The sequence below is a fragment of the Pseudophryne corroboree genome, chromosome 9 (genome assembly GCF_028390025.1).
Source record: "Pseudophryne corroboree isolate aPseCor3 chromosome 9, aPseCor3.hap2, whole genome shotgun sequence".
Taxonomy (NCBI): domain Eukaryota; kingdom Metazoa; phylum Chordata; class Amphibia; order Anura; family Myobatrachidae; genus Pseudophryne; species Pseudophryne corroboree.
In genome coordinates this window covers 254,098,822-254,115,297 of record NC_086452.1, presented here as the reverse complement: position 1 = coordinate 254,115,297, position 16,476 = coordinate 254,098,822, and the positions used below count along the sequence as shown (strand labels likewise).

Below are 16,476 nucleotides of genomic sequence, written 5' to 3'. Positions count from 1 at the left end.
AGTTATTGTTCACAATTACATTCAAATTGTGCATCTCTAAAGGTACTGTACATGAACATTATACTTACTAGGACACTTGTCTGTGTTACATTTGTGTACATCTGTGTCAGTGCCAGCACAGCCTCTACCACTGTTCGAAGGAGCAGGGTTGTCACATGTCCGATATCTCCTCATCTGCCCCCCATTACAGGTACGGCTGCAGGTTCCCCATGAACTCCAAGTCCCCCAGTTTCCATGAACTGCAATTAAAAAAAAAAATGCTAACTGCATGATTCAAAACTGTGCTGTTATACAGCTTGTAACTGTTGTCAAGTTTTTATGCTCTGTGTACTGTATATGAAAAATCAGTATTTCTCAGCCTAGAGGCAGGATGCATCAAGAATTGCATTTTACATGCCATGCATCCCGCCACTCATCACAAGCATAGCAGTGTTCAGTAACGCATGCTTGAAACAAATTGCAAAGAACTGCTCTGCTGAAAAGAGATGTCCTTTGCGATACAAAGATTCCCAGGTTTATGACCCTGGAGTCCTTCTGCGCATGTGTCGGATGATGCGTGTTCCACAAGGGACACTGGAACATATCTGATTGGATCCCTCTCAGTGCACATTGTGAAGAAAAGCCCATAGGCTTCTATTAGGCAACACCATCTTCAGAGACCAAAGAGAAAGAGTGACCCCTGCATGTGAATTCTCTGAAAGTCAAGCTAAGCTAGCTTTGGAGAGAGATAAATTACCACAAATCTGCTGCTGTGCAAAACAATGGGTAAGATGTATTAACCTGGAGAAGGCATAAGGAAGTGATAAACCAGTGATAAGTGCAAGGTGATAAAGGCACCAGCCAATCAGCTCCAATATGTAAATTAACAGTTAGGATCTGACTGGCTGGTGCGTAATCACCTTGCACATATCACTGGTTTATCACTTCCTTATGCCTTCTCCAGGTTAATACATCTGCCCCAGTGACTGTTTGAAGCTGCTAGGTAGGTACTTTATCTGTCTCCACTTTCTCTCTCTTTCCAAGGCGTGATACATCTTCCCCCCTAGTGTTTTATGATCACTTCTAGGTGTCTTATTCTCCTGACAGGAATGACCATAAATCACTATTATCTCTGACTCAGAAGCCAAACAAAGGGGTGGAGCTTCCTTGACTAGCTGGAAGGGAAGCACGGGCAGATGGGGACACCAGAACAGCTGGCAAGTTGGTGCCATTAGACGGAAGCAGAGGCATTGCGTTGGCGAGCAATATGCTCACCCCTGCCGCAGTGCAGCCACGCTTATATTGCCGATATGTGAAAGCCAGTGCATGTTTGGAGGCACTGTGTTATATTGCTTATTGCCCATGTCGAAGTCAAAAATATTACATAGAAAGAACATACAAACTCTACACATATAAGTCGCTATACTTGCAAATACGCGCAGCGAGCACAGCAATATATGGTAACACACGCATTTACACGGACATGCCACAGAGATGGATTCGACACTTATTTCATACAGTACATAATTATAATAATATCAAGCGCCAGACATCATACTGATTCAACATTATATAATGGAGTAATGTCATGTATGTGTATTATTGGAATGAAGCAAGATAGGCCTGTCATATTTGGTATTAAAGCAAGCAGATTAATGTGTAGATTCATTTGATACTTGTTATTAAGTTGTAGGACATTGTAACACATAGTTATAATTACATGTACGAAAGCTAAAATCACTCTTATTAGTACAATGGACAGGAAACTCAGGCCAGCCCCTTTTGATGTCTTCAAGGCTGAACCTGTTTAGCATACGAACAGACTAGTGACTCATCATAAATGAGAAAGTTCCCTCCCCCAAAACTAGATAACACATTACAGAGACACACAGTTGCCAGTTGCTGTTTTGTGCCAGACGATGATGGAGGTGCTTCTAGATCAGTTCCTGTATTTATTTGCTGAGAGAGATATATTAAGAGGAAGATGCATTGAGGGAATGGTATGGTATGCTGGCCTGTAACTGTATGTATTTTGTATTAACTGATTACTGTATAAATTGTAACCATATAACTATATGTATACTGTACATTGTAATATATTGAATCCATATCCTTTTAATAACAAATACAGTATATACATCAATGAGCTTTGGAACTCAGATAATGTGTGGGTGTATTCTTTTCTCTTATGGGATGCAGTGTTTTGCGATGTATAGCGCACATTCATCGTATATGGTAATAAGATGCGCCTGGCGTCTGCAGTATATATTAGAGTGGGCATTTTAAATATTTGTTAGAAAGCAATTTGGTATTTATAGATGAGAGCTCGTCCACAATATCAAGGTCTTAATGATGCACTGTACATTACAAACGTGGCTGTGATCGACCGGCTCCGATGGACGCATCGCGATGCTGATGAATAACATCCACGTGTATTGTTGTGTTATCAGTAAGCCAATGATATGAAATTTCAAGGGACAATGTGTTTCTCATAATATTTAAGATGCTAAAATTTATTTTTTATTGTTGCAAAACAAAGTTCAAATAAGTCATATTGTGTTTGGTTCAGATTGGATTGTTTATCTGTTAAGTAGATTTAAAATTACATTTCAAAGTTGCTGCATAGCCTTGATATAGTTTTTTTTTTTAAAACTCAGGCCTAAAAAAACTTCTGGTGCTTGTATAATGTGTGATTTCTTTGTGACAAAGGAAGCCGCATGGTCTGTCCTCCATTTTGGACTAACCACATGGCCTGTCCACCATCTTGTGTAAACCTCATGGATGTGGAAGGGGGAGGAGCAGTGGCCATTTTAGGAAGGTCATTTTCTAAATAGCTGATTTTCAGTCTGCTCAGAACAATCAGTTTCCTTTGTCACATCAAGCACCATTTATGAGTTACCAATGCATTTATTTAACCCATGCCATAGTAAATTACAAATAGTTTAAATTGGGCCTAGTGAGAGTAAATGGTGAGATAAATGCTTGGCTTGGTGTAAGAAATTGCACACAGAAATAAAAGAAAAAATACTTTTTTTTCCTTCTTCTTTCCCAGGATTTAGTTAACTCTCTGTTTGCTATAGGATAGCCATTGAAATGCAAATTAACCCGTGAAACTGCTTTTTTTTAGCAGTGAAAAGCACATAGCTTTGATATACAAATAAGAGGTAAGGTGTCACATAGAAGGCCAGTGAATGATACATATATATAATATTATTATAATTATGTGTATATTTATATCAGTGTATCTTCTGCAAGACAGCTATCCAATCTGAATCATATCTTTTAAATTATCGATTATTGCAGTCATTATAGATCTGTGTGAAATCGGATACATTTGTTGCTATATAGGTAAATTTGAAATAACAGTGTTCGAGGAAGTAAATATAAAGCAAAACATGCAAGTCTGGCCCGGTCTGATAGGAGCCCTAAGTTGGGTACATCGCCTTCGCTATCGACAGTGTATGGTAGTACCGGCCAACGTGGGCGAGAGTGGGTGGAAGCGCTCGGAGAACTTTCACCGTCGCCTTATATTGAGTATTTTGGTATTTGTGGGAATAGCCGAGAAGGCAAGACCCACAAATTATTAGAGATGAGCGCCTGAAATTTTTCGGGTTTTGTGTTTTGGTTTTGGGTTCGGTTCCGCGGCCGTGTTTTGGGTTCGAACGCGTTTTGGCAAAACCTCACCGAATTATTTTTGTCGGATTCGGGTGTGTTTTGGATTCGGGTGTTTTTTTCAAAAAACCCTAAAAAACAGCTTAAATCATAGAATTTGGGGGTAATTTTGATCCCAAAGTATTATTAACCTCAAAAAACATAATTTACACTCATTTTCAGCCTATTCTGAACACATCACACCTCACAATATTATTTTTAGTCCTAAAATTTGCACCGAGGTCGCTGTGTGAGTAAGATAAGCGACCCTAGTGGCCGACACAAACACCGGGCCCATCTAGGAGTGGCACTGCAGTGTCACGCAGGATGTCCCTTCCAAAAAACCCTCCCCAAACAGCACATGACGCAAAGAAAAAAAGAGGCGCAATGAGGTAGCTGTGTGAGTAAGATTAGCGACCCTAGTGGCCGACACAAACACCGGGCCCATCTAGGAGTGGCACTGCAGTGTCACGCAGGATGGCCCTTCCAAAAAACCCTCCCCAAACAGCACATGACGCAAAGAAAAAAAGAGGCGCAATGAGGTAGCTGTGTGAGTAAGATTAGCGACCCTAGTGGCCGACACAAACACCGGGCCCATCTAGGAGTGGCACTGCAGTGTCACGCAGGATGGCCCTTCCAAAAAACCCTCCCCAAACAGCACATGACGCAAAGAAAAAAAGAGGCGCAATGAGGTAGCTGACTGTGTGAGTAAGATTAGCGACCCTAGTGGCCGACACAAACACCGGGCACATCTAGGAGTGGCACTGCAGTGTCACGCAGGATGTCCCTTCCAAAAAACCCTCCCCAAACAGCACATGACGCAAAGAAAAAAAGAGGCGCAATGAGGTAGCTGTGTGAGTAAGATTAGCGACCCTAGTGGCCGACACAAACACCGGGCCCATCTAGGAGTGGCACTGCAGTGTCACGCAGGATGTCCCTTCCAAAAAACCCTCCCCAATCAGCACATGATGCAAAGAAAAAGAAAAGAAAAAAGAGGTGCAAGATGGAATTATCCTTGGGCCCTCCCACCCACCCTTATGTTGTATAAACAAAACAGGACATGCACACTTTAACCAACCCATCATTTCAGTGACAGGGTCTGCCACACGACTGTGACTGATATGACGGGTTGGTTTGGACCCCCCCCAAAAAAGAAGCAATTAATCTCTCCTTGCACAAACTGGCTCTACAGAGGCAAGATGTCCACCTCATCTTCACCCTCCGATATATCACCGTGTACATCCCCCTCCTCACAGATTATCAATTCGTCCCCACTGGAATCCACCATCTCAGCTCCCTGTGTACTTTGTGGAGGCAATTGCTGCTGGTCAATGTCTCCGCGGAGGAATTGATTATAATTCATTTTAATGAACATCATCTTCTCCACATTTTCTGGATGTAACCTCGTACGCCGATTGCTGACAAGGTGAGCGGCGGCACTAAACACTCTTTCGGAGTACACACTTGTGGGAGGGCAACTTAGGTAGAATAAAGCCAGTTTGTGCAAGGGCCTCCAAATTGCCTCTTTTTCCTGCCAGTATAAGTACGGACTGTGTGACGTGCCTACTTGGATGCGGTCACTCATATAATCCTCCACCATTCTATCAATGTTGAGAGAATCATATGCAGTGACAGTAGACGACATGTCCGTAATCGTTGTCAGGTCCTTCAGTCCGGACCAGATGTCAGCATCAGCAGTCGCTCCAGACTGCCCTGCATCACCGCCAGCGGGTGGGCTCGGAATTCTGAGCCTTTTCCTCGCACCCCCAGTTGCGGGAGAATGTGAAGGAGGAGATGTTGACAGGTCGCGTTCCGCTTGACTTGACAATTTTGTCACCAGCAGGTCTTTCAACCCCAGCAGACCTGTGTCTGCCGGAAAGAGAGATCCAAGGTAGGCTTTAAATCTAGGATCGAGCACGGTGGCCAAAATGTAGTGCTCTGATTTCAACAGATTGACCACCCGTGAATCCTTGTTAAGCGAATTAAGGGCTGCATCCACAAGTCCCACATGCCTAGCGGAATCGCTCCGTGTTAGCTCCTTCTTCAATGCCTCCAGCTTCTTCTGCAAAAGCCTGATGAGGGGAATGACCTGACTCAGGCTGGCAGTGTCTGAACTGACTTCACGTGTGGCAAGTTCAAAGGGCATCAGAACCTTGCACAACGTTGAAATCATTCTCCACTGCACTTGAGACAGGTGCATTCCATCTCCTATATCGTGCTCAATTGTATAGGCTTGAATGGCCTTTTGCTGCTCCTCCAACCTCTGAAGCATATAGAGGGTTGAATTCCACCTCGTTACCACTTCTTGCTTCAGATGATGGCAGGGCAGGTTCAGTAGTTTTTGGTGGTGCTCCAGTCTTCTGTACGTGGTGCCTGTACGCCGAAAGTGTCCCGCAATTTTTCTGGCCACCGACAGCATCTCTTGCACGCCCCTGTCGTTTTTTAAAAAATTCTGCACCACCAAATTCAAGGTATGTGCAAAACATGGGACGTGCTGGAATTTGCCCATATTTAATGCACACACAATATTGCTGGCGTTGTCCGATGCCACAAATCCACAGGAGAGTCCAATTGGGGTAAGCCATTCCGCGATGATCTTCCTCAGTTGCCGTAAGAGGTTTTCAGCTGTGTGCGTATTCTGGAAAGCGGTGATACAAAGCGTAGCCTGCCTAGGAAAGAGTTGGCGTTTGCGAGATGCTGCTACTGGTGCCGCCGCTGCTGTTCTTGCGGCGGGAGTCCATACATCTACCCAGTGGGCTGTCACAGTCATATAGTCCTGACCCTGCCCTGCTCCACTTGTCCACATGTCCGTGGTTAAGTGGACATTGGGTACAACTGCATTTTTTAGGACACTGGTGAGTCTTTTTCTGACGTCCGTGTACATTCTCGGTATCGCCTGCCTAGAGAAGTGGAACCTAGATGGTATTTGGTAACGGGGGCACACTGCCTCAATAAATTGTCTAGTTCCCTGTGAACTAACGGCGGATACCGGACGCACGTCTAACACCAACATAGTTGTCAAGGACTCAGTTATCCGCTTTGCAGTAGGATGACTGCTGTGATATTTCATCTTCCTCGCAAAGGACTGTTGAACAGTCAATTGCTTACTGGAAGTAGTACAAGTGGGCTTACGACTTCCCCTCTGGGATGACCATCGACTCCCAGCGGCAACAACAGCAGCGCCAGCAGCAGTAGGCGTTACACGCAAGGATGCATCGGAGGAATCCCAGGCAGGAAAGGACTCGTCAGACTTGCCAGTGACATGGCCTGCAGGACTATTGGCATTCCTGGGGAAGGAGGAAATTGACACTGAGGGAGTTGGTGGGGTGGTTTGCGTGAGCTTGGTTACAAGAGGAAGGGATTTACTGGTCAGTGGACTGCTTCCGCTGTCACCCAAAGTTTTTGAACTTGTCACTGACTTATTATGAATGCGCTGCAGGTGACGTATAAGGGAGGATGTTCCGAGGTGGTTAACGTCCTTACCCCTACTTATTACAGCTTGACAAAGGGAACACACGGCTTGACACCTGTTGTCCGCATTTCTGGTGAAATACCTCCACACCGAAGAGCTGATTTTTTTGGTATTTTCACCTGGCATGTCAACGGCCATATTCCTCCCACGGACAACAGGTGTCTCCCCGGGTGCCTGACTTAAACAAACCACCTCACCATCAGAATCCTCCTGGTCAATTTCCTCCCCAGCGCCAGCAACACCCATATCCTCCTCATCCTGGTGTACTTCAACACTGACATCTTCAATCTGACTATCAGGAACTGGACTGCGGGTGCTCCTTCCAGCACTTGCAGGGGGCATGCAAATAGTGGAAGGCGCATGCTCTTCACGTCCAGTGTTGGGAAGGTCAGGCATCGCAAACGACACAATTGGACTCTCCTTGTGGATTTGGGATTTCAAAGAATGCACAGTTCTTTGCGGTGCTTTTGCCAGCTTGAGTCTTTTCAGTTTTCTAGCGAGAGGCTGAGTGCTTCCATCCTCATGTGAAGCTGAACCACTAGCCATGAACATAGGCCAGGGCCTCAGCCGTTCCTTGCCACTCCGTGTGGTAAATGGCATATTGGCAAGTTTACGCTTCTCCTCCGACAATTTTATTTTAGGTTTTGGAGTCCTTTTTTTTCTGATATTTGGTGTTTTGGATTTGACATGCTCTGTACTATGACATTGGGCATCGGCCTTGGCAGACGACGTTGCTGGCATTTCATCGTCTCGGCCATGACTAGTGGCAGCAGCTTCAGCACGAGGTGGAAGTGGATCTTGATCTTTCCCTAATTTTGGAACCTCAACTTTTTTGTTCTCCATATTTTATAGGCAGAACTAAAAGGCACCTCAGGTAAACAATGGAGATGGATGGATTGGATAGTTTACTAGTATACAATTATGGACGGACTGCCACGGTTAGGTGGTATAAAAAAACCACGGTTAGGTGGTATATATTATAATAATAATACAATTATGGATGGACGGACTGCCTGCCGACTGCCGACACAGAGGTAGCCACAGCCGTGAACTACCGCACTGTACACTGGTTGATAAAGAGATAGTAGTATACTCGTAACAACTAGTATGACACTATGACGACGGTATAAAGAATGGAAAAAAAACCACGGTTAGGTGGTATATATTATAATAATAATACAATTATGGATGGACGGACTGCCTGCCGACTGCCGACACAGAGGTAGCCACAGCCGTGAACTACCGCACTGTACACTGGTTGATAAAGAGATAGTAGTATACTCGTAACAACTAGTATGACACTATGACGACGGTATAAAGAATGCAAAAAAAACCACGGTTAGGTGGTATATATTATAATAATAATACAATTATGGATGGACGGACTGCCTGCCGACTGCCGACACAGAGGTAGCCACAGCCGTGAACTACCGCACTGTACACTGGTTGATAAAGAGATAGTAGTATACTCGTAACAACTAGTATGACACTATGACGACGGTATAAAGAATGAAAAAAAAACCACGGTTAGGTGGTATATATTATAATAATAATACAATTATGGATGGACGGACTGCCTGCCGACTGCCGACACAGAGGTAGCCACAGCCGTGAACTACCGCACTGTACACTGGTTGATAAAGAGATAGTAGTATACTCGTAACAATTAGGATGACACTATGACGGTATAAAGAATGAAAAAAAAACCACGGTTAGGTGGTAGGTATATAATAATAAATAATACAATTCTGGTCGGACGGACTGCCTGCCGTGTGCCGACACAGAGGTAGCCACAGCCGTGAACTACCGCACTGTACACTGGTTGATAAAGAGATAGTAGTATACTCGTAACAATTAGGATGACACTATGACGGTATAAAGAATGAAAAAAAAACCACGGTTAGGTGGTAGGTATATAATAATAAATAATACAATTCTGGTCGGACGGACTGCCTGCCGTGTGCCGACACAGAGGTAGCCACAGCCGTGAACTACCGCACTGTACACTGGTTGATAAAGAGATAGTAGTATACTCGTAACAATTAGGATGACACTATGACGGTATAAAGAATGAAAAAAAAACCACGGTTAGGTGGTAGGTATATAATAATAAATAATACAATTCTGGTCGGACGGACTGCCTGCCGTGTGCCGACACAGAGGTAGCCACAGCCGTGAACTACCGCACTGTACACTGGTTGATAAAGAGATAGTAGTATACTCGTAACAATTAGGATGACACTATGACGGTATAAAGAATGAAAAAAAAACCACGGTTAGGTGGTAGGTATATAATAATAAATAATACAATTCTGGTCGGACGGACTGCCTGCCGTGTGCCGACACAGAGGTAGCCACAGCCGTGAACTACCGCACTGTACACTGGTTGATAAAGAGATAGTAGTATACTCGTAACAATTAGGATGACACTATGACGGTATAAAGAATGAAAAAAAAACCACGGTTAGGTGGTAGGTATATAATAATAAATAATACAATTCTGGTCGGACGGACTGCCTGCCGTGTGCCGACACAGAGGTAGCCACAGCCGTGAACTACCGCACTGTACACTGGTTGATAAAGAGATAGTAGTATACTCGTAACAATTAGGATGACACTATGACGGTATAAAGAATGAAAAAAAAAACACGGTTAGGTGGTAGGTATATAATAATAAATAATACAATTCTGGTCGGACGGACTGCCTGCCGTGTGCCGACACAGAGGTAGCCACAGCCGTGAACTACCGCACTGTACACTGGTTGATAAAGAGATAGTAGTATACTCGTAACAATTAGGATGACACTATGACGGTATAAAGAATGAAAAAAAAACCACGGTTAGGTGGTAGGTATATAATAATAAATAATACAATTCTGGTCGGACGGACTGCCTGCCGTGTGCCGACACAGAGGTAGCCACAGCCGTGAACTACCGCACTGTACACTGGTTGATAAAGAGATAGTAGTATACTCGTAACAATTAGGATGACACTATGACGGTATAAAGAATGAAAAAAAAACCACGGTTAGGTGGTAGGTATATAATAATAAATAATACAATTCTGGTCGGACGGACTGCCTGCCGTGTGCCGACACAGAGGTAGCCACAGCCGTGAACTACCGCACTGTACTGTGTCTGCTGCTAATATAGACTGGTTGATATTTAAAGAGATATTAGTAGTATACAACAATACTATACTGGTGGTCAGGCACTGGTCACCACTCCTGCAGCAAAAGTGTGCACTGTTAATTAATATAATTGTACTCCTGGCTCCTGCTAACAACCTGCAGTGCTCCCCAGTCTCCCCCACAATTAATTATAAGCTTTTAATTTATACATTGATGACTGTGCAGCACACTGGGCTGAGCTGAGTGCACACAGACTGAGTCACACTGTGTGACTGACTGTGCTGTGTATCGTTTTTTTTTTCAGGCAGAGAACGGATATAGCAGAGAGAAGTGAACGGATATATTATATTAAATAAAAGTTAACTAGCAACTGCACTGGTCACTGACTGTGGTAAACTAACTCTGTCTGCGACTCTGCACAATCTCTCTCTATCTAATCTATCTATCTCTATTCTAATGGAGAGGACGCCAGACACGTCCTCTCCCTATCAATCTCAATGCACGAGTGAAAATGGCGGCGACGCGCGGCTCCTTATATAGAATCCGAGTCTCGCGATAGAATCCGAGCCTCGCGAGAATCCGACAGCGTCATGATGACGTTCGGGCGCGCTCGGGTTAACCGAGCAAGGCGGGAAGATCCGAGTCGCTCGGACCCGTGGAAAAAAAAGTGAAGTTCGTGCGGGTTCGGATTCAAAGAAACCGAACCCGCTCATCTCTACAAATTATGGGAGCCAGTTGCTCAACTAAGGGACGTATGGTAGACAGGGTTCAGGCAGAAGAGTTGGGATCGAGAAGGTCAGACTCGGGACCGAGAAGGTCAGAATTGTGGCCGAAAGGGTCAGCAAGGTTTATTATGTGTGGAAAATATGGTCCACACGCTGAAGTTTATTATGACGAATGGGTACGTATGACTGACAAAGATAGGGTACCATTCCCTAGGGTGGGCAGCTTTGAGCCAGAGGTATTGCAGAACTTAAGGATAAGGATATGTCTGATAAAATCCAGAAAACAAAGTGTCAGACATACAAATTGTTTAAACCTGTGGCAGCAAGAGGGGTTGGTGAGTTTTATCCTAAGGTATTGCAGGTGGTATGTCTAACCAAAGTCATATAAGAAAATAATGGAAATATAAGAAATGTTTGAACTTGTAGCAACAATAAACAAGTAGGAAGAAAAAAGAGAATGCAAGTACATCGCCTTATGTATATGTGGAAGCAGTTACGGCCAGCATACAAACTATAGAAAATAATAAAAATATGAAAAATATGACTGTAACCTATATATGTACTAATGAATATTGAAGTTTTATTTAGGAGGAGAAGTTGACCTGATTGTTTTCAGCCATTTCTCATGTACCCAGAGGAGTATCCAACCGGTATAAGAAGAGCAGTAGCCTGTGGGGGAAGTGGCTGAGACCAGTGGAACAGGTAAGTATGGTATCATTCGTGTACATATATAGTAAAAGCCAAAAATAAAAAAATCAAGAAAGTAACGTCAGAAATGGAGAAAAACCTGTCCGCACATTAGTATTTGCCAGTAGGAAAGCGGACAGAGACAAGGTAACCCCCAGGTATTTCTTTCAGTTACCATATAAGAAGTATTCATTCCTAGTAATGCCCCTAGTCAAGATGAGCGGAAATGTTTGTTGGACCATGTACAGACCCCTTAATACGGGATGAGAAGGATTGAATGAATACTTCGGATGACCTAGAAGCTTGTTAAACTTTTTTTTTTGAAACCTCTCCATCTGGATAAGATCACTGGTAAACACTAATTCGGCAAATGGGAGGTGGCTGTCTCTGTGCTAATGGACGGGCTCAATAAGGCATTGAGGGCAGGGTGCAGACTTCTTTGCAAAATTGGAAAGGGGTTACAGTAGCTAATCTTAGAGAGTGTGCTATTGAACATCACAAGAATAGTGCTAGGCGCAGAGAACAACAGGTGGAGAGGTTGAGGACGGTAAGTATACTGGCACATACAGGAAAGACCCATCAGTCCAAACCCCAGATCCCTAATGGTCAATAATATGTTACACTTGTAGGAAGGAAGGGCATTTTGTAGGAATAGTAGAACACATAGTCAATATAGACCCCTAGACAGAGAAAACAAGCCACATTATTAAACACATAGACGGGATCAAGGGATATATAGTAAGGAATTACGAGCCATATAGAAAACAGAGATTCGGTTAATGGGAGTAACAGGAACGGTGCAACAATACCCTTTGAGTAGACCTGCAGAGATTACGATAGGGCCCTTGCAAACCAAACATTCTTTTCTGCTGGCTGCATCGGCTCCGACTAATCTACTCGGCAGAGACTTATTGTGTAAAATGCGGTGTGTCATATATTGTACTCCTGAGGGTGTCTTCTTGGATATACCTGAGAACCATGCTCAAGAAGTACAAGATATACTAGACACCCCTCAAAGGCTAATGTCGCATTCTACTGTTCTAGATGCATGTCCATCACAGGTAGAGGAAATTATCTCACAAATACCGGGTTCCCTATGAACTTAGGATGGACAGGACACTGGATTGATGGCTGGGATAGTACCAATAGCGATACAATAAACACAGAATTTTTTTTAAGGGGAGTAGACCAAGTAGAGAATCACATCCCCATAGTGCCCAATCCAGTTGTCAAATTTTTATAAAATCTTCTCCACCTCTACAAACTTATCTGTCATCAACCTCTATTCTGTTTTTCTACAGTTTCCTCTTCATCTTTTGCGTCCACACAGGGTGGTACAATACATGGACCCAATTACAGTTCAAACTCCACATGCTTAGGTCCTTCAGAGTTCTGCCCGAACCCAGTATATCCCAACAGGATAACACCAGTATTACTGCAGTGTGCCTTGTCATGCACAAAGGGTGGAGGAAGGATGAGAAGACTGGTGAAGGGAAATTTTGTATAGACACTGATATGCCTGTTGGTGAATGACAAACCTGACATTTTCTTTTTCATTTTCTTCTTCTTTCTCTCCTCTAGAGATGTTTTTTTTTTTTTTAGTTATGCTCATGGTACTCTACACTGCAAACACACAATGACTTCGTACAGTTAACACCCTCTAGGAATTATTGTTATGTATTGGTGTGCACTGATGTTTTCTCAAACTGGGTAGAGGCATTTCCTGCCGCCACAGAGGCTGCTGTGTTTACCGCAAAGAAAAATTGCGCAGAAATTTGTGTGTAGATAATGGTATCCCTAGAAGTAGGAGAAAGCTTGATATTGTACTATTGTGATCATAGATACTGCCACTAGTATTATGTAGCATCGGAACCACTCCCAGATCTTCACTTAACGAATCACCCTCTTCGAAATTTGTTTTGGTATTTGTGTTTTTTGTTTTTGGAAGACAACCTCATGTCATGATTGATCCACACAATGATCAGAAATACACCAATGAAGTGACAGTACAGTACCTTATTGAGATGAGCCAGCATTTGAAAACTTGACAAAAGAACTTGAAACTGTTGATTGCTGGTATGCCAAATACTAACTGTCTTGATTGTGAACCAAGAGACTGTGTGATTGTTCTTACGCTCAGGTTGCCTAATAGGTGGGAAGAACCATACCAAGTTTTGTTGACAGCACTATCCCAGTGAAAGTAGCCGAGAGAGAGACTTGGGTCCACGATTCCCATTGCAGGAAAGTCGGTAGTCCGGAAGGAACTCGTAAATGGAGTGAGATCGCAAAAGTATCACCAGAGACTCTGTTCCGTGAAGACTGAGAGGAGGCACTGTTGAACACTACCTGAGCGTACTAAAGGATTGCAGAAAGACCAGTCATTGTAATTGATTTGTTATGAACAAGAGTTGTTTTGTTCTATTTCTCTTTTCCCTCTTTCCCGCTGACAAACATTTTTTTCCAGGACATTCTATTTTTGCGAGGTTTTTTTTATGAGGAGTCGAGTGTGGGACTGGAACTGGTTCTGGAGGAAGGAGTGATTTCCTTATAGGATCCCAGGATTAGCCGATTAGTTAGTTAAAGCCAGAGAAAAATCAAAGGTCTAGTAGTTATGGAGTTCGGAGGTAATCAGGAACAATCAGACAATGGCTATTCACACATTGCAGATAAAGAGCTCATTAATATATGTGGAAGAAAGGTTTATGAGTGGCTCTTCCCGAACTCCGAAGGTTTATGTTATTTAGGAAGGACACTACTTATAACCCTTGTTCAATTATTAAACAGACCTAGCATACATTCCAGAAATGGAAACAATGTTCAGAAAATGATAGGAATATGTAGATCATGAAAATTTTATATGTCACTTTCACGATTTGTTTGTGTCTTCTTCATCTACCCAGCATAACCTCAATCGAATCCAAACATCAGTGTACAAAGACGTAGGTACATGTATGTGTGAAATGTTCGTCACAAATCAGACATTATAGGCCAAAGCACTGTCCCAGCATATTCTATAGGTTGAATGTTGTCCCACACCCAACCAGTGGTCCCGTGACCGCCGAGTGCATATAGAGGATGTCTCGTCCTCCTCCCTGTCTTCCCCAAATACAGTCAAGTGTCTGATTTGCGAAATTAATACATACTTGTGTCTAGGTCACCGATTATTGTCTGAAATATTTTTTTCTTATGTTAATAATTGATGACAGTTATTGTTTGCTGCCAAAGGGTGGACTGTCGAAGTCCAAAATATTACATAGAAAGAACATACAGACTACACACATTATGAGTCGCTATGCTTGCAAATATGCGCAGAGAGCACAGCAATATATGGTAACACACGCATTTACATGGACATGCCACAGAGATGGATTCGACACTTATTTCATACAGCACATAATTATAATAATACCAAGCGCCAGACATCATAATGATTTAACATTATATAATGGAGTAATGTCATGTATGTGTATTATTGGAACGAAGCAAGGTAGGCCTGTCATATTTGGTATTAAAGCAAGCAGATTAATGTGTAGATTTATTTGATACTTGTTATTAAGTTGTAGGACATTGCAACAAATAGTTATGATTAAATGTATGAAAGCTAAAATCACTCTTATTAGTACAATGGAAAGGAAACTCAGGCCAGCCCCTTTTGATGTCTTCAAGGCTGAACCTGTTTAGCATACGAACAGACTAGTGACTCATCATGAATGAGAAAGTTCCCTCCCCCAAAACTAGATAACACATTACAGAGACACACAGTTGCCAGTTGCTGTTTTTGTCCCAGACGATGATGGAGGTGCTTCTAGATCAGTTCCTGTATTTATTTGCTGAGAGAGAGAGATATATTAAGAGGAAGATGCATTGAGGGAATGGTAATTGTATGCTGGCCTGTAACTGTATGTATTTTGTATTAACTGATTACTGTGCTATTGTATCCATGTAACTATGTGTATACTGTACATTGTGATATATTGAATACATATCCTTTTAATAACAAATATATACATCAATGAGATTTGGAACTCAGATAACGTGTGGGTGTATTGTTTTCTCTTATGGGATGCAGTGTTCTGCTATGTATAGCGCACATTCATGGCACATGGTAATAAGAGGTGCAGGCGTTTACAATATATATTAGAGCGGGCATTTTAAGGGGGAGATTCAAATGTTTGAAAAGACGGTTGGGTGTCTGTTTTTTCCTGTCTATTAGATAGGAAAAAACAGACTCCCAACTGACTTTTCAAACATTTGAATCTCCCACTAAATATTTGTTAGAAATCAATTTGGTATTTACACCCACTCCTGTGTAATATGCTAAACACCCTCCCACCCTGCCCGAGGAATATACACTCCCCACCCTACTTCCTGGCCCCCTGGACACTGTGCTCACCCTCTCCCAACCCAGGGACATACAATAATACACTGTACCAACACCCCCTCCCTCCACTGCATGCTCTAGGCCACCAGCCCCAGGGACATAAACTTCCCCCTCTACCCCACGGCCCACCCTAGCCCCCACCCCCAGGGATGTACACTACCCACTCTATCTCCTCTATTGTTCAAAGGAACATACAATCCCCACCCTACTTCCTGGTACCATAGACACAGTTTCCCCCTCCAACACAGGGACATACACCCTAAAATGCTCCCATGGCCCCTGACTCCAGTGACATATCCTGCCCACCTTACCCCCCTCGGCTCAGCCCCAGGGGCATACACTACCCATCCTACCCCCCTTGCCCAAGTAACATACTGTACATTATTTTTTTCCTATTAAAGCCAATGTGTTTTAGTTTTTCCTGATGGTGTTCATATAGAGTTGCAGTAC

At 43.1% G+C, this 16,476-nt stretch overlaps 1 protein-coding gene across 3 annotated transcripts in view; it reads right to left on the bottom strand.

Moving 5' to 3' along the window:
- HMCN1 (hemicentin 1) overlaps nucleotides 1–16,476 on the bottom strand; it is a 1,072,092-nt gene that overhangs the window by 177,162 nt on the left and 878,454 nt on the right. For all 3 annotated transcript variants that reach the window (XM_063940215.1, XM_063940214.1, XM_063940213.1), the window contains one exon: nucleotides 69–239. In XM_063940215.1, the coding sequence (XP_063796285.1) occupies nucleotides 69–239 (171 nt within the window). The remainder of the gene's footprint in view (nucleotides 1–68; nucleotides 240–16,476) is intronic.